This window comes from Portunus trituberculatus, chromosome 29, assembly GCF_017591435.1.
Source record: "Portunus trituberculatus isolate SZX2019 chromosome 29, ASM1759143v1, whole genome shotgun sequence".
Classification (NCBI taxonomy): Eukaryota; Metazoa; Arthropoda; class Malacostraca; order Decapoda; family Portunidae; genus Portunus; species Portunus trituberculatus.
Window position 1 is genome coordinate 11232132 of NC_059283.1, and position 21313 is coordinate 11253444.

Sequence of the window (21313 nt, forward strand, 5' to 3'; positions counted from 1 at the left end):
AGCAAGAGAGGACAAGTAAATAAGTAAATAAGTAAATAGGTAAAAAAATAAGTAGAAAAATGTGAATAAAGAAGGAAGAAAAAAAAGCAAGATAGTTATGGTGATATAGAGAAAAGAGAGAGAGAGAGAGAGAGAGAGAGAGAGAGAGAGAGAGAGAGAGAGAGAGAGAGAGAGAGAGAAGAGGATACATGACTCACAGAAAAAAAAAAAAAAAAAATATGAAGAAGCAGAATTCATATACAAAGGATGGACGACATAAAAGAAAAAAAAAAAAAAACCAAAACAAAAAATATGAACAGCTTATACGTCACTGTGTAAAGGAAAACAAAGGAAAATAAAGGAATTGTGGCGCGTGGATTTTTAAAGATTGTGACGTAAGGGTTAAAGAAAAAGAAGAAAAAAAAGAAAAAGAAAAAGAAAAAAAAAAAAAAGAAAAAAAGAAAAAAAAGGGATGTAGGTCAGGTGGATTCCTAAAGGTACAAGGGAACGAGAGAGAGAGAGAGAGAGAGAGAGAGAGAGAGAGAGAGAGAGAGAGAGAGAGAGAGAGAGAGAGAGAGAGTTAACGTTACTTGTGTTTGAGGAAGGACAGTACCATGGGCAAGAAGATATAAAGTGTAAATGGAGGAGGAGGAGGAGGAGGAGGAGGAGGAGGAGGAGGAGGAGGAGGAGGAGGAGGAGGAGGAGGAGGAGGAGGAGGAGGAGGAGGAAGATGCAGGCGCTTTGGCGACGAATCGAATTTAAGAGTAAGAGGAGAAGGAAGAAGAGGAGGACGAAGAAGAAAGAAAAGAAGAGAACAAGTGAAAGACCAAAATCCAGGACAAAGAAGAAGAAAAACAACAACAGAAAAAAGAAAGAACAGGTAGAAAAAGGGAACAAGAGGAGGAAAAAGGAAGAAAAAGAAGAGAAGAAGGGAGAGAGAAGAAGAAAGAGCAAGAAATTGAAGAAGAGAAAAAGAGAGAGAGAGGGAGAGGAGTAGAAAGAACAAGAAATAGAACAAAAACCAAAGAAGCGAAGTCTGACGAAGGGAGGGAAATAAATGAAGGAAGAAGAAGAGGAGAAGGAGAAGGAGGAGGAGAAGAGGAAGAGGAGGAGGAAGAGGAAGAGGAGTCATCGTTTATTTCCTGAGCCAGTGTGAGCCGAGTAACACACTGTTGAAATTTACACCCACTATGTCTGTATGCTCTCCAAAAATTTTCGAGTGTCCGTCTAGGTGATGTCTTACTGCAGGGGGCTTGGCTGGGGTGAGGGGCTGGGTACTGAGGCTCCAGTGGTGGGCAGGGAGTTATCGGGTGTCTGGCAAAGAGGGTAAGAGGCGCTAATGTACCGCAGAGGGCGACTAGTGTGGCCTTTGATCGAGCGAGGTAATAACACAGACGGTATCATTGAAAGGAACCTCGCTCTAATGAAAATGGATCTCTCTCTTGCTACGCCTGTTTATATCTATTACTCCTCCTCCTCCTCCTCCTCCTAGTGCGTCTTACCCTTTCTTCTCCTCCATTCTTCCTTCTCCTTCTATTACTTCTGGTTCCTTTTCTTCCTCTTCCGTATCTCCTCTACCTTGTAATTTACTTTGTCATTGTCTCCTCCTGTTCTTTCCTTCCTTCTGTTTCTTGTGTTTTTTTTTTCTCCTCTTTCTCCTCTTCTCTTCTTTCTTGTGTAAATGTTTCCTTATTTGATTCTTGTGTCTTTTGCTTGCGTTTCCTATCTTCTTCTTCTTCTTCTTCTTCTTCTTCTTCTTCTTCTTCTTCTTCTTCTTCTTCTTCTTCTTCTTCTTCTTCTTCTTCTTCTTCTTCTTCTTCAACCTCCTCCTCCTCCTCCTCCTCCTCCTCCTCCTCCTCCTCCTCCTCCTCCTCCTCCTCCTCCTCTATGTTTCCTTATTTGATTCTGTATCTTTTGCTTGAGCTCCCTATCTTCCTCCTCCTCCTCCTCTTCCTCCTCCTCCTCCTCCTCCTCCTCCTCCTCCTCCTCCTCCTCCTCCTCCTCCTCCTCCTCCTCCTCCAAGGGCTTCGTATGGTGTTTGTATTGGTCTGCGGAACCCTTGGACACGCCACCAGGCTATTCGCAAGTCCCATAATGCCTTGCGCTTCTCACCACCTCCTCCTCCTCTTCCTCCTCCTCCTCTCCTCCTCCTCCTCCTCCTCCTCCTCCGGTTCGCTCACCCTCGCCTCATTATTGCATTATATTGTCCCCTTGCTTTTAATTATCTTTACTCCCTCCTTCTCATAACATTAGTGTATTTTTTTCTTTTGTTTTTGTGTATTTTATTTTTTTCTTTAATTTTGTGCTGGTGTTTATTATTTTTGCTTTCAATTTCACTTGTTCTTTTTTTTTTTTTGTCTCGTTTTGTTTAATTGCATTCAGGTTTTTGATCTTTTATTGGCAGATTTTTTTTTTGGGGTAAGTTATTGCTATTTAATTGTTTAGGTATTCATTTTATCTTGATAGTTTTGTAAGTTAGGTTAGGTTAGGTTAGGTTAAGTTCGGTTCTGAGACGTAGGTTAAGTTAGGTTAGGTTTGGTTGTGGTGATGTAAGGTTAGGTTAGGTTAGGTTAGGTAAGGCTAGGTTAGGTTAGGTTAGGTTAGGTTAGGTTAAGTTAGGTTCTGAGACGTAGGTTAAGTTAGGTTAGGTTAGGTTAGGTTTGTTTTGTTTCTGGTGATGTAATGTTAGGTTAAGTTAGGTTAGGTAAGGCTAGGTTAGGTAAGGCTAGGTTAGGTTAGGTTAGGTTAGGTTCTGGTGATGTAAGGTTAGGTTAGGTTAGGTTAGGTAAGGCTATGTTAGGTAAGGCTAGGTTAGGTTAGGTTAGGTTTGGTTCTAGTGATGTAAGGTTAGGTTAGGTTAGGTTAGGTTAGGTAAGGCTAGGTTAGGTTAGGTTAGGTTTGTTTCTGGTGATGTAAGGTTAGGTTAGGTTAGGTTAGGTAAGGCTAGGTTAGGTTAGGTTAGGTTAGGTTCTGGTGATGTAAGGTTAGGTTAGGTTAGGTTAGGTAAGGCTAGGTTAGGTAAGGCTAGGTTAGGTTAGGTTAGGTTCTAGTGATGTAAGGTTAGGTTAGGTTAGGTTAGATTAGGTAAGGTTTGGTTCTGGTGATGTAAGGTTAGGTTAGGTTAGGTTAAGTAAGGTTAGGTTAGGTTAGGTTAGGTTAGGTTTGGTTCTGGTGATGTAAGGTTAGGTTAGGTTAGGTTAGGTAAGGCTAGGTTTGGTTTGGTTTTTGGTGACGTAAGGTTAGTTTACGTTATGTTAATGTTAAGTTAGGTTAGATTGGGTTTGGTCAGTTGCTATACCTCAAGTTTTTATTTTTGTTGTTGTTGTATTGTGTTATTTATTGTTTCATTATTTTTCTTATTAATTTCGACCTTTTCTTCTAATATTTATGTGTTAACCATTTCATTTCGATTTAAAGTAACTCTCAATACACAAAGCAAAGTATGAATCTTTATCTACCGGAAAGGAGATAGAAAGTATAGATTTTGCAGAGTCAGTGTGGCTGTAGAACACGAACACGTCTCAGAGTGGTTACAGATTAAAGGAGGATGCGCCAAACAGCAGTGAAAGGAGTGAAGGTCCAAATGCATCCAGTGAATAGAAGGCACTGTAATTAATAACATTTTTTTTTTTAGCTTTTTGACCTTTATTTTCCAACAGGCAATCTTGGTGACTTTTAATTTTTTTTTCTATGATTTTTGTTGCCTTTCGCCAATGTCCTCACATGAATATAAAAAAAAGGCATCCAACCTTACCGCTAATAGTGTCTTGTGAGCTAACACATCTGCTGCTGTTTGTTCTCCAGTATATTAGCCTCCCACATTAACTCCTTCAGTACTGAGACGCATTTTAACTTTGATTTTTGGGAATGATTAGACGATTTTATCATTATTATTTTCATTAGGAAGGAGCTACGGAGGTCAAAAGATTAATGGCCAGTCTTCACAATTCTAATCCCAACATATGGTCGTGAAGCTGTGCAAAATCACTAAATAGCACCCTGAATGAATGTGAAAACGCGTCCTTGTACTGAAGGGATTAATTTCACAGCAGGTATTGTAAAAGACTGGGAAATAATGTACTGAAAACAATGTAAATATACGTGTAAGTGTATGATTAGGTTAGCATCGTGAGGGGACAACAGGTCTGATGGCGTTCGTCCTTCGTTTGTGTTCCTTTGTAATTCCGTGACATAAGTATCAGCATTTACCAGCACCTCGCCACATCCAATCCACCCTCGCCTCGCTGCATCAACCTCTCCTTTCTTGGACATTTTATCCTTCTCCCCTTCACTTCCCCTTCATTCTTGTCTTCCCTGCTTCCTCTCCCTCTTCTCTTCCTCTCGTTTGTATTCGTACCTCAGTTTCTCTCTCACTCTCCCTCTCTCTCTCCCTCTCCTCCTCCCGGTCTCCCTCCCCCCGGCTGTTCCTCACTTCTGCGGGATTTTGACCTGATTTGGCAGGTTGTCTGACGCGCTCCGCCTCACCGCCACTAAGATCATACCCACCCACCACCCACGCCCACCCACCCATCCCAACCGCCCACCTCCTCTCTCTCTCTCTCTCTCTCTCTTCCTTCATTGGTTCCTTCCTTGCCTGCTGCTCCTTCCCTCCCCTTCCTTCTCTCCATCTGTGCCTTCCTCTCCTTCCTTCCTTCCTTTCTTTCCTTCCTTCCTTTCTTCCTTCCTTCTTTCCTTCCTTCATTCCTTCTTTCTTTCCTTCCTTCCCCAAATGTTCCACCAGCAAGACTTTTTTCCTCTCCAGATTCTCTCTCTCAGTCAAGCGTCGATACACACACACACACACACACACACACACACACACACACACACACACACACACACACACACACACACACACACACACACACACACACACACACACACACACACACACACACACACACACACACACATAGTCACTCTCTCTCTCTCTCTCTCTCTCTCTCTCTCTCTTTTATGACGTGTTTCATAAATTTGATATATTTCTTTTATCTCCTCCTCCTCCCCCTCCTCCTTCTCCTCCTCCTCCTCCTCCTCCTCCTCCTCCTCCTCCTCCTCCTCCTCCTCCTCCTCCTCCTCCTCCTCCTCCTCCTCCTCCTCCTCCTCCTCCTCCTCCTCCTCCTCCTCCTCCTTGTTGCCTCTCATAGACACACGCACGATTTTTCAGCCTATCGCCCCCGCCTGACACAGGACACGCTTACATCTGACCTCGAAAATTGGGAATGTGCCTTGCCTTGTCTGCATGGCCTCGTCTTGTCTTGTCTTCGCCTCTCCTCTTCGCTTATTTCCCTCTGTTCTTTATCACACCTGTACCTTCTCCTTGCTTCGTTTCCCCTGAACGTTTAGGTATGTTTCTCTCTCTCTCTCTCTCTCTCTCTCTCTCTCTCTCTCTCTCTCTCTCTCTCTCTCTCTCTCTCTCTCTCTCTCTCTCTCTCTCTCTCTCTCTCTCTCTCTCTCTCTCTCTCTCTCTCTCTCTCTCTCTCTCTCTCTCTCAGGAGGAAATTACTCTTGTTTTTCTTTCTCCTTCCCTCCTTTCTTGCATTATCCATTCCCTCTCCCTGTTATTCTCTTCCCCTTCCTTGCGCCTTTCTTGTTTTTCTACATCCAACTTTCTCCTTTCCTCTTTTTCTCTATCTCTTTCTCCTTCCTCATCTCTCGTTCTTTCTCCTTTTTTCTTTCTCTCTCAGATTCTTGTTTGTTTAGTCGCAATTCCATCTCCCTCTCTCTCTCTGTCTCTCTCTCTCTCTCTCTCTCTCTCTCTCTCTCTCTCTCTCTCTCTCTCTCTCTCTCTCTCTCTCTCTCTCTCTCTCTCTCTCTCTCTCTGGTAACATTATCCTTCAATTTTATCAAAGAATTTATAATCACTAAGTAGGTGAGTTAATGGAGGAGGAGGAAGAGAAGGAGGAAGAAGAAGAAGAGGAGGAGGAGGAGGAGGAGGAGGAGAAGGAGGAAGAAGATAAGAAGAAAAATGAGAAACAGCAATATGAGAGTAATGGTCAAGAGAAAAAGGAGGAAGAGAGAAAGAGGAAGAGGAAGAGGAGGAAGAGGAGGAAGAGAAGGAAGAGAAGGCAGAATGGAAAGGGGGAGGTAGGATGGGAGCCAAGGGGAAGAGCTCGACAGTATATAATATTTGGAACAATTTTGAAGTATATTGGTCTATAGAGAATATTTAAAGCGTATATGTAGGCAATACTTTGAGAGTTATACCGCCATGATATTGTATGTACGTATATTTGTATGTCACCTGTATTGAGAGAGAGAGAGAGAGAGAGAGAGAGAGAGAGAGAGAGAGAGAGAGAGAGAGAGAAACATATTGGTGTTTGCTTTAAGATGGAGAATCTTTTCGAAAGCCGATTTAAAAGTTATATACAGTTTAGTGAATACTGCATTAAATGTGGAAGAGGAGGAGGAGGAGGAGGAGGAGGAGGAGGAGGAGGAGGAGGAGGAGGAGGAGGAGGAGGAGGAGGAGAAGGAAGAAGGGAGGAAGAGGAGGAGAGCAAGAAGGATAAGCGAGGAAGGAGTTGCAGGAAAAAAAAGGAAGACAGGAAAGGAGGGAATGATACCAGAGAGGGAAAAATAAGACGTTTGTGGGAAATAAAAAGGAAACAGTAAGGAGAGAATAAGAGGATATGCAGGATGGCGGAGAGAGAGAGAGAGAGAGAGAGAGAGAGAGAGAGAGAGAGAGAGAGAGAGAGAGGGTTAGACTTAATGTAAAACAAATTATTAAGATGAAGGGCAAAGGAAAAATAACAGATAAAGGATGGAGAAGAGGAGGCAAGAGGAATGAATGAATGAAGGAAGGAAGGAAGGAAGGAAGGATTAAGGGAACATGTAAAGAATTAGGTAATGGAGGAGAAGTGAGGTAAAAACAAGGGGAGGAGAGGAGAGGCACGAGGAGGAAGAGGACAGGAGGTGGAAGAAGAAGAAGAAGGGGGTGAAGGAAGACGAAGAAGGAGAAGAGTTTAGTTAGGGAAGACAGTTAAAGGGGAAGATAGGAAGAAGATTAAAGGAGAAGAATATGGCGAGCGAAAAGAGTAAACTTGTAAACTTAAAAAATGAAAAGCAACACAGAATTTAATAAAAACTCTGAATAAATGATGAAAACAATATAGAGATAGCAAAAATAAGAAATAGAAAATGGAATGTAGGTAATGAAAATGATGTCACTTGAAAATAATAAGAAGAAAAATATATAAGAAAGAAAATGCGAAAATAGTTAAAGAATTGTATAAGACAGGTGGAAATGTTGAGGAAATATATCTTTTATTTATACATTTCTCTCTCTCTCTCTCTCTCTCTCTCTCTCTCTCTCTCTCTCTCTCTCTCTCTCTCTCTCTCTCTCTCTCTCTCTCTCTCTCTCTCTCTCTCTCTCTCTCTCTCTCTCTCTCTCTCTCTCTCTCTCTCTCATACATGATTGATAAAAGAAAAAAAAAAATCAGGATATTTTCTCACTAATATATTCTTACGTGTGCACAGGATACAGACAATTTAGAGACAAGAAAGGAGAATATCCGAAACTAGGGAAAACTTAGGATTCACGTAAAAAGAGGTAAAATTTTGACATATCACCAAGAAATATGAAAAATTTTGATATATCACCAGGAAAAGGAGAAATTTTGACATATCACCAAGAAAAGGAGAAATTTTGACATATCACCAAGAAAAAGGAGAAATTTTGACACATCACCAAGAAAAAGGAGAAATTTTGACATATCACCAGGAAAAGGAGAAATTTTGACATATCACCAAGAAATATGAGAAATTTTGACATATCACCAGGAAAAGGAGAAATTTTGACACATCACCAAGAAAAAGGAGGAATTTTGACATCTGTTAGAACAAGAATAAATTTTGACATCCATAACAAAAAGAGCGAAAAATGAAAAAAAAGGAGGAAATTTGAACTATCCATAACAAAAACTAAGAAAAATGAAAGAAAAAGGAAACATATTTTTTTTTTGATGCGACAGAAAACAAAAAGAAAATTAAGCGGATAAACATTTTTCTATATGCTTATTAAAAGGAAGGATTTATTTTTTTGCTTTTTTTTTACGGTGCGTGTAAAGGCAAATAAAAAGCCAGATTAATGTTTTTCCTTCTCTTAGCCAATTTAAAGGTAATTTCTAGATTCATTTTCAGTTTTTTTTATTTCAATGTTAAACTGAAGCCAAATTCTTAAAAGTAATTCTTATTTTCATAACATAAAGTTCTTAGTTCAGTTTTTTATTTCTTGTTCTTTCTTTCTCTCCATCACTTTTTGTTTTCCTTTCGTTTGTTCATATTTTCTTTATCTTTCTTTTCTCTCTCTCTCTCTCTCTCTCTCTCTCTCTCTCTCTCTCTTTTATTTGATTTTTTGCTTATTTTTCCTCCTTCCCTCTTCGTGAAATTCCTTCGTTTTCTCTTTTTCTTTGTTTTTTTTCCCTTTTTCTTCCTCCCCTTCCGATTTCTTTTTTCTTACTACGCTACTCGTTTTGGTTTTTACGACTGAAGAGAGAGAGAGAGAGAGAGAGAGAGAGAGAGAGAGAGAGAGAGAGAGAGAGAGAGAGAGAGAGAGAGAGTTCAAGGAGACAGTGATAAAAATTGATAGGGTGAGAATAAAAGGAGAAAATGCCACAAAAGGTAAAAAGGAAAGGAGAGATCTGGGAGAGAGAGAGAGAGAGAGAGAGAGAGAGAGAGAGAGAGAGAGAGAGAGAGAGAGAGAGAAAACAATGCTGGAAATAGAAGAGGGAACGAAAAGGAAAGAAAAAAAAGACAAGTTTGGAAAAAAAATCGTGTAAAAAACATTATATTCCCATTATATTTCGTTCACCTGGAGGTTATTAAGTTCAGTGCATTTTCGCTCATATCTTCGTAAAATCTGGTAAACTTAACTGGTTTTTATTGAATCTAAGTTGTTTATTTTTGATGGAAGGTATTCTTTCATGTTTGCTGAGTGTTTGTGCTGTTTTTTTTAATTTTTAGTCAAATAAATAAGCGTATGAATATTAGAATGATGAGATAGATAGATAGATAGATGGATAGATAGATAGATTGTTTGATTAATAGATAGTTAGATAAATAGATAGATAAATAGAGATAAATAGAGATAAATAGATAGATAGATGAATTACGTGATAGGTTGATAGATAGATTGATTGATAAATAGTCGAATATATGATAAATACAAAATACTGATAGAAAAATAGATAGATCAATAGACAGATAGGTAAAGAGATAAGGTACATAGTTAGATACATAAACAAATGAACTTACATATAAATAGACAAACAAACATGAATGAAAAAAAAAAAAACTAATAACAAGAACAGTAACTCATGAACAAGATAAGATAAACAAACAAGATAAGGAAGATACACAAAATGAAATAAACAAGCAAGAGATTAAGGAACAGACTGTCCTAGTGAATGTATAGGTGAAAATGTAAGACAAACTAACAGGAGATGAAATAAGGTAACTGTTGGTGCCCTTGTGTGTGTCTATTAGGAGAGAGACTCAGTGAATGCTTAGATAAGGTTAAATGTCTCCATGTGGTCGCCTTGTAGTCCTTGCATAAGCTTACAGTGACTTGCCATGCTTGTAACGGGGACACTGACCGCTCTCATTGCCGCCTCCAGGCCTCGTGTTGTCATTCAGAGCAGTGACAATAAAAACAATGACAACAACATCGACAACAGCAACAACAGCAGCAACAGCAACTAAAGCAACACAACAACAATGAACACAACAGGAAATAGTGTGATTCCTCCTCCTCCTCCTCCTCCTCCTCCTCCTCCTCCTCCTCCTCCTCCTCCTCCTCCTCCTCCTCCTCCTCTTCTTTCTCTTCCTCCTCTTGTTCTTGTTTTTGTTCTTCTTGTTCTTCTTTTCTCTTTCTTTTTCTTCCCTCTCCTCCTCCTTCTCCTCCTCCTCCTCCTCCTCCTCCTCCTCCTCCTCCTCCTCCTCCTCCTCCTCCTCTCCTCTTCCTCCTCCTCCTCTTCCTCTTCCTCTTCCTCTTGTTTTTGTTGTTCTTGTTTTTTTCCTTTTTTTCGTTCTCCTCGTTCTCCTCTTATTCTTCTTGTTCTTGTTCTTGTTGTTCTTCTTTCTTTTTCTACTTCCTCCTCCTCCTCCTCCTCCTCCTCCTCCTCCTCCTCCTCTATAATGCAGTAATAGCAACAATAACATCGGCAATAATAACAACAAAGACAACAATAGTAACAGCAATATTGGCAAAAACAATGACAAAAAAAAAAATCGACAACAACGAAATGGCGATGACAACAACAATAACACAAAAACAAAGGGTAAGCGTAACAACAACTGAAATAACAAGAACAACAACAGGGAGAGCAGCAACAGTTATGGCAAAACAACAACAATAACATTAACAACCCCACTCAGTAAGAATAACAAAAATACTGTTAACCCCTTCAGTACCATGACGCGTTTCCATATTCTTTCTACTTAGTATTTAGTGATTTTACACAGCTTCAGAAACTCATGTGAGGGATTGAAATAGTGTAGACTGTGGCTATTAATCATCTGACCTCCATAGACCCCCCTAATGTCAGTAAAATGGTCTAATCACACCCACAACTCAAGGTAAAAATGTGTCCCAGTACAGAAGGGGTTAAATTAATGAATAGATAAAGAGGAGGAAGAAGGAGAAGGAAGAAAACAAAAGAAAAAAAATCAGTAACTACCACCACCATCACTACTACCATTACCACTACTACCACCACCACCACAGCCTTCAATACATAACACGGCTATCAAGTAAACACAGTCACCCCTTCACTTTCCTTCCTTCACCTCACAGGTATAAATATTTTTTGCGTGTGTCCGTGAGCGGCACTCGCGAGGCTTGGTGGTTCCCTGCTTCCGCTCAGGTGTTTCTGCTAATTGAGAGGTGAAAGTTTGCTCAGAAAGTTAAGGCTTCGCTCAGTATGGCACTTCCGACACGTGAGGTGCGGGGAAGGACGGGAAGGCGGGAAGGGGTAGGGTTGGCCACCGGTGACTTAGTGTGACGGGGCGAGGTTGGTGAAGGGAAGTGTGTGCCGGGTGTCAATTAGGAAAGATTAGGAGACTGATGGATAGCTTGGTGACGGGAGAGACGTGTTTGGTTTACGTCAGGTTAAATTAGTGTTTGAAATAGTAAGTTTTGAAGAGTCAGTGGGTTAAATTAAGATTGATTTGGTTTATGTTACGTCAATTTTGAAAATTAGGAGACTGATAGGTTCCTTAGTGACGAAAAAGACGTGGTTTGGATTAGCTTGGTCAGATTGGGGTTTATAATTGTAAGTTTTGAAGAGAAAATGGGCAAGATTAGGATTAGATTAAGGTATATAGGATTATATGGATTTGGTTCGTGTTATGTAAGTTTAGGAAAGATTAAGGTCTGATGTATGACAGGAAAAGATGTGTAAGGTAGGTTTGGCTTAGGGTTTGATAGGTTAAAAGTTAGGTTAGGTAAGCTTTGACGTGTAGGTGAGCTGGACTAGATTACTTTAAGGTGTATTAGGTTATGTTAAAGTTAAGTTAGGGAAGGTTAAAGTAGTCTACCTTGCGTTGGATTACGTCACCAGTTTAGGCTACGTTAGGACACGGTAGGATAAGATAAGTAAGGATACAATTAATAGTCTTTAATGAATAAGTAAAATATGTTTGGGTTAGTGAAGTTAGGTAGGTTTGGATAGGGTAACGAGAGATAGGTAAAGATGATGCCACTAGAGCTCGAGAGATGAGTCGTATAGATTGGTGACGGCAGACAAAAGAGGTGAGGCGGAGTGAAGGGAGCAAGTGTTGATGGATGGCTTGGTGACAGGAGATGGACAGGGTGAGTGTGAGAGCAATGCAGTGGTGCCCTCTCGCGGTGAAGCTGCTTGCGTTCCACTGATCAATGGAGCTAAACTAGGCAGGCTCAGTCATACTAATGAGGACTGCTGACAGGAATCAGGCCAAACGTGTCCGCTGTGACAAGACGCCCAGCTGGTGTGAGGAGTATTGAGTTAGTTAGCCTCTTAGATGAAACACACTTATAGACACACCAACAAGGATACAGTGACAAAATAACAGGATCATTAACCTCTTCATGACATGTTTCTATATTCATTGTGCTTAGTATTTGGTGATCTAATACAGCTTCAGAAACTTATATGAGGGGAATAAAGTAGTGAACACTATATCCATTAACCTATTCAGTGCCATGACGTGTTTCTATATTCATTCTGCTTAGTATTTGGTGATTTTATACAGCTTCAGAAACTTATATGGGGGAGAAGAAAATAGTGAAGACTGTAGATATTTATATTTTGATCTCCATAGACCCTTGTGAATAAAATCGTCTAACCACACACAGAAGTCAAGGTAAAAATGCGTCCCTGTACTGAAGGGGCTAAAATAAAAACTAAAGAGAAGATGAATAAGAAAAGAATAAAGACGAAAAAAGGGGAGAGGAAAACAACAATAAAAACATAAATAAGGATCATACGGTGACAAAATAACAATATCACTAAAGTAAAAACTAAAGAAAAGACGAATAAAAATAAAAGAAGGCGAAAGAGAAGAGAAAATGAGCAACAATGAATAGAAGAATATCTCAAAGGATCATGATGGCTGTGATAAGGGTAAGAATAATATCAAAGTAAAAAAAGTAAAAGGAAGACGAATGAAAATAAAAGAAGACGAAACAGAGGAAAATAATAACAACAATAGAAAAAAAATCTGCAAAAATCATAATTACGATAAAAACCGAAAAAACAACAACACTAAAATTGAAGAAAATAAAGAAAAGACGAAAAAATATAATAAAAAAAACAAAGAAAAAAAAAAAAAAGGAGGGAAAAACAACAATAAAATTCCACCACCACCACCACCACCACCAACAACAACAACAACAACAACAACAACAAGACATTTTAACACGGCCATTAATTTACCACGTCAGCGCCCTCCACTTCCCTCGCTCCCACATCCCTCTAGTGACAGCGAACCGAGATGAATAAAGGAGTGTGAGATATATAGCGAAAGGATATGGGCAGGATGAGTTACTAGGGTGGCAAGGGGGGACGGGGACGAGGGTGCTGGGGTTGGTAAGCCTGCATGTATAGAGCCTCCGTAGCGCCTGGAAGGAAGGTTAAGAATGTTGAGTTTAGGTGAATAAGGACGAGATAGAATAGACTGAGAGGGTGGTGGGTGTTCATTATGTTCCAGAGAGAGAGAGAGAGAGAGAGAGAGAGAGAGAGAGAGAGAGAGAGAGTACTATATTAATTTCAGTTTTTCCTTTTAGTTAGAAAATAAATACATAAAAAAATGGATTCTGGGAAAAAAGTCAACTAATAGAGAAAAAAATAACATGTAGAGAGAGAGAGAGAGAGAGAGAGAGAGAGAGAGAGAGAGAGAGAGAGAGAGAGAGAGAGAGAGAGAGAGAGAGAGACGTTACTTCCATCGTGTTTTTTCACGTATGCTATAATTATCTCTTGTTTTATTCATTCACCATTTCATTTCGCCTGGAGGAGATGCTTGCCGCGTTGCTTCCCTCACGCAGGAGCGGCGCAGGGAGGACTGAACGTGTCTTTAGGATGTTCCGTTGTTCCTTTACCTCGCGTCCTCCTGAATTGTATCCTTTATGTGGCCTTTACTTTCTTATTCCGTCAGATATTCATTTTTTATATTTTTGGTTTGACTTTTCTAATTTCGTACGTATGATAATTTGTTTTTCTTTCGTGTTTTCGTTTTCTTCTTTTTTTTTCTTTCTTCTTTGAATATTAGTGGTGGTTGTGTTATTTATATGCCTTTTTATGATTATTTTGTTTTTTGTTTTGGTTCAGGTTAGGTTAGGTTAGGTTAGGTTAGGTTAGGTTAGGTTAGGTTAGTTAGGTTAGGTAAGGTTAGGTTAGGTTAGGTTAGGTTAGGTAGGGTTAGGTTAGGTTAGGTTTGGTTTGGGTTTGACTCCTTCAGTACTGGGACACATTTTTACTTTGAGATTTGTGCACATTTAGACCATTTTATTGGCAAGGTTTTATGGTGGTGAGAAGATTAATGGCCGGAGTCTTCAGTATGTTATTCCCTGACATAAGTTTCTAAAGCTGTATAAAATCACCAAATAGTAACCAGAATCAATATGGAAACGCGTCATGGTACTGAAGGGGAGGCTCTCTGTCTCTCTCTCTCTCTCTCTCTCTCTCTCTCTCTCTCTCTCTCTCTCTCTCTCTCTCTCTCTCTCTCTCTCTCAGTGTTCGTGCTATATTCCTCGTATTTTCTTATATTTCAGACTACGTTCCAATATTTATTTCCTTGATGACATATTTTTTTTCAAAGCTAGTTAGTTTTTCTCTATTTTATTCTCGTTTTCCCAAATTGCCTTCATTCGTGACAACTTTTCCTCGATTTTTTTCCTGTTTCTGTATTTTTCATATTTTCTTTTCATAAACACTTTTTCTCACATTCATTTTTTTTACTTAACTCCCGAACAATTTTATTCCTCTTGTACCTTCTTTTTTTTTTTTTTATCTATTCATTTACATCTATTCTGCTTTTACATTTCACATCCTCTTATACATAGCCGTTAGATATATACATTCCTCTAACTTATTCCTCGAAAAATATCAATCCTCTTTCCCCCCAAAGCAGACTCTCACATGTGTATATATATTTTTTCTCTTATTTCAAACGTGCTCTCGAATTCTTTTTTCTTATCAATGTTTTAAAATATGTGGGAACGCGGTATCTGCCTTCGGTTTGTGTTGTTTGCCCGCCCCGTCCCCAGCGGTGGTGGTTATCAGTTTTAAAGAGAATCTCGTGAGAGTATCAGGGACGAGAGAGAGAGAGAGAGAGAGAGAGAGAGAGAGAGAGAGAGAGAGAGTGGTTGAGAAGCAAGTTAAAGAATGCGAATATGAATAAGTGAAAGATAAGGAAAATGAATAACAAAGGGTGAAAGATAAAGAACGTGAATAATGAAAAGACCTTGAGAAATAATTAGCAATATAATCATAATAAAAAAAAAGAGAAATTATAAAGCAAACGATTAAAGAAGAAAATAAAAAGCATTGTGGATGAAATAGAGCGGAGAAAATGAATAAATAAGACAGAGAGAGAGAGAGAGAGAGAGAGAGAGAGAGAGAGAGAGAGAGAGAGAGAGAGAGAGAGAGAGAGAGAGAGAGAGTTGAGTATACAAGGATCCCAAACCTAAATTATGTTATTCATCTTTGAAAATAAACACTGAAAACTGAACTTACCAGAGAGAGAGAGAGAGAGAGAGAGAGAGAGAGAGAGAGATAAATATGTGTAGAGTGTAGTGTCTTCATCTTATACATCGTCATCTTTAAATTTCACCTCTGCTTGTTCACTTTATTATCCACCGTATGTATGAAGGTGTGTTTACCTGTATGTGCACCTGTGGGCCAGTGTTCAGGTGAGCAGCGCGTCAGGTAAGGCACAGGTAGGGCGGTAATGGTCTTATTTACTTCTATCTTGATTAACTGTTCGAGAGTCCCCATTCTGTGCGTTTTCATTAAGTTTTCCCTGTGTGTGTGTGTGTGTGTGTGTGTGTGTGTGTGTGTGTGTGTGTGTGTGTGTGTGTGTGTGTGTGTGTGTGTGTGTGTGTACCTGCCCGTAAGCAAATGTAATTACAGTTTTTCTAAGGTTATGCTATATTTTTCTTCTCTCACTCTCTCTCTTTCTTTTCTCTCTCTTTCATTTATCTGTTTTTTGTTTTGTTTTGCGGAGTGGTAATGTTGTAAAGAAAAGGTGAAACGTTACACAAGGAAGTGAGCGTGAAGAAAATTGTTAATGAAAGAACCACAGGGCGTGAATAATGTCAACGATAATTCTCTCTCTCTCTCTCTCTCTCTCTCTCTCTCTCTCTCTCTCTCTCTCTCTCTCTCTCTCTCTCTCTCTCTCTCTCTCTCTCTCTCTCTCTCTCTCTCTCTCTCTCTCTCTCTCTCTCTCTCACTTAATTCTGCTCTCCTGACCACGCCAAAGAAAATGATTGAATATTCAGGAACACCACCACCACCACCCACCACCACTACCACCACCACCAGCCACTGAAACAACATCAAGACCAACAACAACAGTGGGGCATTGAAGTACACACACACACACACACACACACACACACACACACACACACACACACACACACACACACACACACACACACACACACACACACACACACACACACACACACACACACACACACACACACACACACACACACACACACACACACACACACACACACACACACATACACAGACTATAAAGCATAAATTGAAAATCCGGACTCCAGCAAAAAGGAATTATTAACCTCACTAAGTAATGGCGCCAGTATCGGTAAGGATATTGAAGGTAATTAATTCAGGTCAGTTTAATGAATCCTTTTTCGATCCTCAGGAGGCGTGGCGAGCAGCAGAAGGCTCCACCAGGACCACCACCACCACCACCTCCACCACCACCAACAGTAGCAGTACAAGCAGGCGTGGCAGGGCGCCCAGGGGCCAGGATGTGTGGCTCCCTGCTGCTGCACGCCCTCCTGCTGCTGCAGTTCACAGGTGAGTAATGTTACGGCCGCAGGTGTTCGCCGGGCCGCTGGGGGGGTGGGGCGTTAGGATGGGGTGTGGGGGTCTGCACGCCACCAGGATGGACGGCAGCACGGTTCCTGGTAACTCCCGCCCACGTGAGTCACAGCCCATCCCTCCGCCCGCGCCGCCGCCCGCACCTCAATCCCTCACGCCCCCACCCACCGCGGCACACTCTCTCTTGCTGTACCATTCATCTGCACCACCCACTCCTACACACACACACACACACACACACACACACACACACACACACACACACACACACACACACACACACACACTGCCTGAACCAACACAACACAGCTTACGGTTTCCTCAACACTACAACACATTCTACAGTTTCCAACCCTCCCCAACACCACAGTTCAAACAGCTTCTTCACCACAATCTTAAGATCATTCCTCACAACACCACAGCTCTAAGAAAGTCCCACAATTTCCAGACAACTCCAGGACAACACCAAAGCAACACAGCTCCAACACAACACTGGAACATCACAATTTTAAGGTATCACAACAGCGCAACACAATTTCAAAACACATCACACTTCCAACGCAGCCTCCTTAACTCCTTCCAACTAACACCCCTTCTCTCTCTCTCTCTCTCTCTGGCCACAGCTCCACACAGGGCACCTCCACCACTTACACGTATATTCCCCACGCCTCGTCCCGCCTCTCACACCGCCACGCCCGGAAACTCATCTCACGAAAGCATAACTTGGCTTTATCCTTGTTCCCCGCGCTCTCGTCCTGCCCTGGGAAGGATAATGCGGCACTTTTTTTTCCTCGTTCAAGTTCAGCGTCAAGGAAAAGTCCGACAAAACATTTACTCTTGCAGGGAAAAGAGGGTGAAGTGTTATGCGTGAAATTTTGAGCGAGGAGAAAGAGAGCGAGGGGAGGAGAGAAAAAATGAACGTAGCTACAACAGGTGTTTAGATGCTCTACATATATATATATTTTTTTTTCTGGGGATAAATGAAAGTAAGCAAATAACAGGTAAGTTGGTAATCTTCTTATGTAAACGTTTCCTTTGTGTTTTTTGATGTTTTGAATTTGGAAAGAAATAAGAAGTAAAAAGATAAGACTTGAGCATAACAGGGATGTGTGTTTGTGTGTGTGTGTGTGTGTGTGTGTGTGTGTGTGTGTGTGTGTGTGTGTGTGTGTGTCTGTATGTGAAGGAACTCTAGCCAAGGGCACCAAAAATTTTTGATAAAAGAAGGGCCGACTTGAATATGTTTGTGTGTGTGGGGTGTTCCAGTTTTGGGAGTCACGTGGTTAGACGCCCTTGAGCAGCAGCAGGTCGTCAGCACACGGCACGACTGACTTCCACAGCGATCTGAGTCAGTAAAAAGGAAATAGGTTTTGATTTTTTCTGCCTCTTTCACCTTTTCAAGAATTCAAGTTTTAAGTGAATGAAAAGGAGGAAAGTGACTCAATTGAAGCATGACCAGAGAACCTTAGCATGAGAAAGGTAGGAAAATATAGCAGCCCTTGTGTGTGTGTGTGTGTGTGTGTGTGTGTGTGTGTGTGTGTGTGTGTGTGTGTGTGTGTGTGTGTGTGTGTGTGTGTGTGTGTGTGAATTATATACGAGAAAACTCAGAAGGGAAAGAAAAAAGAAAAATGTGAGTAAAAAAGGGAGAAAAATAACAGAACAAAGAGGAACGTAAAGAGAGAATAAATACAGGAAAAAATGAGGCACAAATAAATAGAAAGGAGGAAAGAAGAAAAAACTACGTGCAGGTCGTTGGTGTTTCGTGCCCTTTCAGCTTCAGGAAGGAAAATATTACACACCTTTGGCACGTTCCAAAAGCACGTAGGCAGGTAGCAGGAAACAAACAGAGTTACTTTTTGAGAAAACGTACTAAGGAAAGGAAAGAGGGGAAAAAATGTGAGAGGGGAGGGTGAAGAGGATGAGAGAGAGAGAGAGAGAGAGAGAGAGAGAGAGAGAGAGAGAGAGAGTGTTGAGTGACTTTTTGTATACGTTGAATCTATATCACGGTTCGTATTCATACCAAAAAGAAATTGTAGAATATATTTTTCCCCGGACACAATGACAGGGGAGGGACGGCGGGTGTTGTGTGGTTGAGTGATGGCTGCGTGATCTTGGGGACCCGGCTGGCCTCCCTTACCGCCGGGTGATTTAGAGTCTGCTACGTGCAAGGCTTTCACGAGGGCAGGATAGCTGGCGAGGGGCTTATAAACATCGCACAATACATTTACATATCCGCCATGCCATCCCTGCTTCGGTTCTTTAAGAGGCGCCTTACCTTCTGCCTAGAAATGGGACACGATGGTTAAAATAGTGGGTGAAAAAATGGAGTCTTGAATATTGCAGTACATTTACATATTCTTCGTTAATTGTAAGTGTTACCGTCCTCATGTTGACTAAAAATAGTGTTGGAATGAATATAAGGGGAAAGAAAAGGAGTCAAATATTATAATACCTTCTCGTACATTTCTGTCGTTTATTTATGAGTCGCTTTAGCTTTTTTTTTTTTAGAAGTGAAGGTTGAAAATCTGTATAAGGAAAAGATAGTCTTAAAAGTTATAGAATATTTAAATTGCTCACATGTCTTTTATTTTGTAAGAGGTACCATTCCTAGCGTTACCTAGAAATACTTAGAGCCTTACCTAGAGATGGATGCTGGAAAGGAAAGTAAGGGAAATGGAAAGAAAATGGTCTTGAATATCATAGTGTGTAAATGCTTTCCTGTCCTGTATTTATAGGAGTGCCGCCCATAACTTTAGAAATGCATGTTCAAGATAGAAATTAACAAAAGTTTGAAAAAAAAAGTTAGACAAAAATAAATGAGACTTAAACATCACTGGCAACATTTACATACACACAGCTGTATCTGTAAGAGGCAGTTCCGTCAGCTTTACTTTAGAAATAGATGTTGAAAGCAGAAAGGGACGTATAAAAATATAAAGAGAGTATAAAAGAGTCAAGTAACACAGAATACATATACATATTCTCCATCCTTGTATCTATACCAGTAAATGTTAAAAGCACCACACGTAACCTTTATAAACTGAGAGTGAGGCCGAGAAGTAAGAGTATTCCCATAAAGGCAAGAAATACCAAACTTTTAGTGTAATGTATGTACACTCTTGGTCATAAGTTGTGCTCTGCTTCTCACTCCTCTCCACACGACACACCGTTGTTCAAACCTTCAAACATGAGCTCCTTACAATTCATCTCGGTGACGAAGCATGAGGCAACTGAGCATGTAACCTTGCTTTTCTCGCGTCAAGAAGCACAAAGCGAGTAGAAGATAAGAATGAGAGTAGAGAAAACAGCAGAGAAAAATGAAAAAAATAAGCAACGTAGTGGTGAAAGAGATAAGAATCCTACAGTATATTTACTTACCTTTACAGAAAAGAGCAGAGAAAAATAAAGAAATAAGTAACTTGGTGATGTGATAAAGCATAGGCAACTGTACATGTAACCTTGTTTTCCTCGCATCAAGAAGCACAAAACAAGTAGCAATTAAGAATGAGAGTAGAGAAAAGAATAGAGAAAAATAAAGAAATGAGTGACCTAGTGGTGAAAGAGATCATAATAAGAATGATACAGTATATTTGCTCACTAGACTGTAAATATAACCACCACTCCTGTATTTTCTAAAGGCACCAACAGGGTAAAAAATACAAGTGGGGTCTTAAACATCGCAATACATCTGCATACTTCTACCTGTAAATGCTTCTGCTCTCGCCCCAGCACTCATCTAACCTCCGCAACCCGCCTCCCCACTACCTACATAACCCTTTCCCACCACCCACCTACCACCACCTATCCCTCCCCCCCCCCACCTACTTTGGGAAACGGACGGTGAGGGTAAAAAGTAATTTCTTCCTTCCTTTCCTCTCACCTGATACTTTTCATTTGCCTCCAGAATTGTGGTGGAAATGAAAGCTCTCAGAGTGGAGTGCGGGATGGAGTGTTTCTTGCTCTATTTCTTTACGCGCTCAAAGGTCACATACGTAGATTGTTACTTGTATGAATGTATGTATGATATGTATTTCTCTCTCTCTCTCTCTCTCTCTCTCTCTCTCTCTCTGATGCGGTAAATTTCTTAATTCGTAAGTTCAAAGCGCCACATTTTTCTTTCCCTCTCGTATCCTTATTTTGAAAACACGAAAAATCAACTACCAACTCTCTCTCTCTCTCTCTCTCTCTCTCTCTCTCTCTCTCTCTCTTTGGGAACTACTTTACTTAGCGGAAGACTACTTTACCTGGCGCAGTACTGCTTTACTTAAACCCGCCGGAGCACACCTTGGCCTGGCGCGGAAGAATAGCAGCTCTGGGAATGCCTCTTGCTCTCCTTCCTGCCATAAATGTCCTAATACTTCCCCAGGCACGCACGCCCCGCCACAACGTCAAGCTTTATAATTTTTTACCTCTGACGGCGCAGGCAGGGAAAGTAGGGAGGGTGAGGCGAGGCAGTGCTGCGGTTGTCCGTCTTTTTTTTTCCTTGTTATTTTTGTTGTTTTTATCGTGGTGGTGATGGTGGTGGTTGTCATTGTTGTTGTAATTGTTGTTTTTATTGTGGTGGTGGTGGTGGTGGTGGTTATCATTGTTGTTGTTTGTTGTTGTTGGTTGTTGTTGTTGTTGTTGTTGTTGTTGTTGTTGTTGTGTTGCTGTTGTTGTTGTTGTTGTTGTTGTTGTTGTTGTTGTTGTTATTATTATTATTATTATTATTATTATTATTATTATTATTATTTTATTATTTTGTTATTATTATTGTTGCTTGTCTACTACTACTACTACTACTA

The 21313-nt window shown here is 40.6% G+C and overlaps 1 protein-coding gene across 1 annotated transcript in view; it reads left to right on the forward strand.

The window, feature by feature from the left end:
* LOC123510631 (hemicentin-2-like) overlaps positions 1-21313 on the forward strand; it is a 245769-nt gene that overhangs the window by 73732 nt on the left and 150724 nt on the right. The window contains exon 2 of the mRNA XM_045265926.1: positions 16351-16508. Coding sequence (XP_045121861.1) covers positions 16460-16508 — 49 coding nt within the window. The 5' untranslated portion in view covers positions 16351-16459. The remainder of the gene's footprint in view (positions 1-16350; positions 16509-21313) is intronic.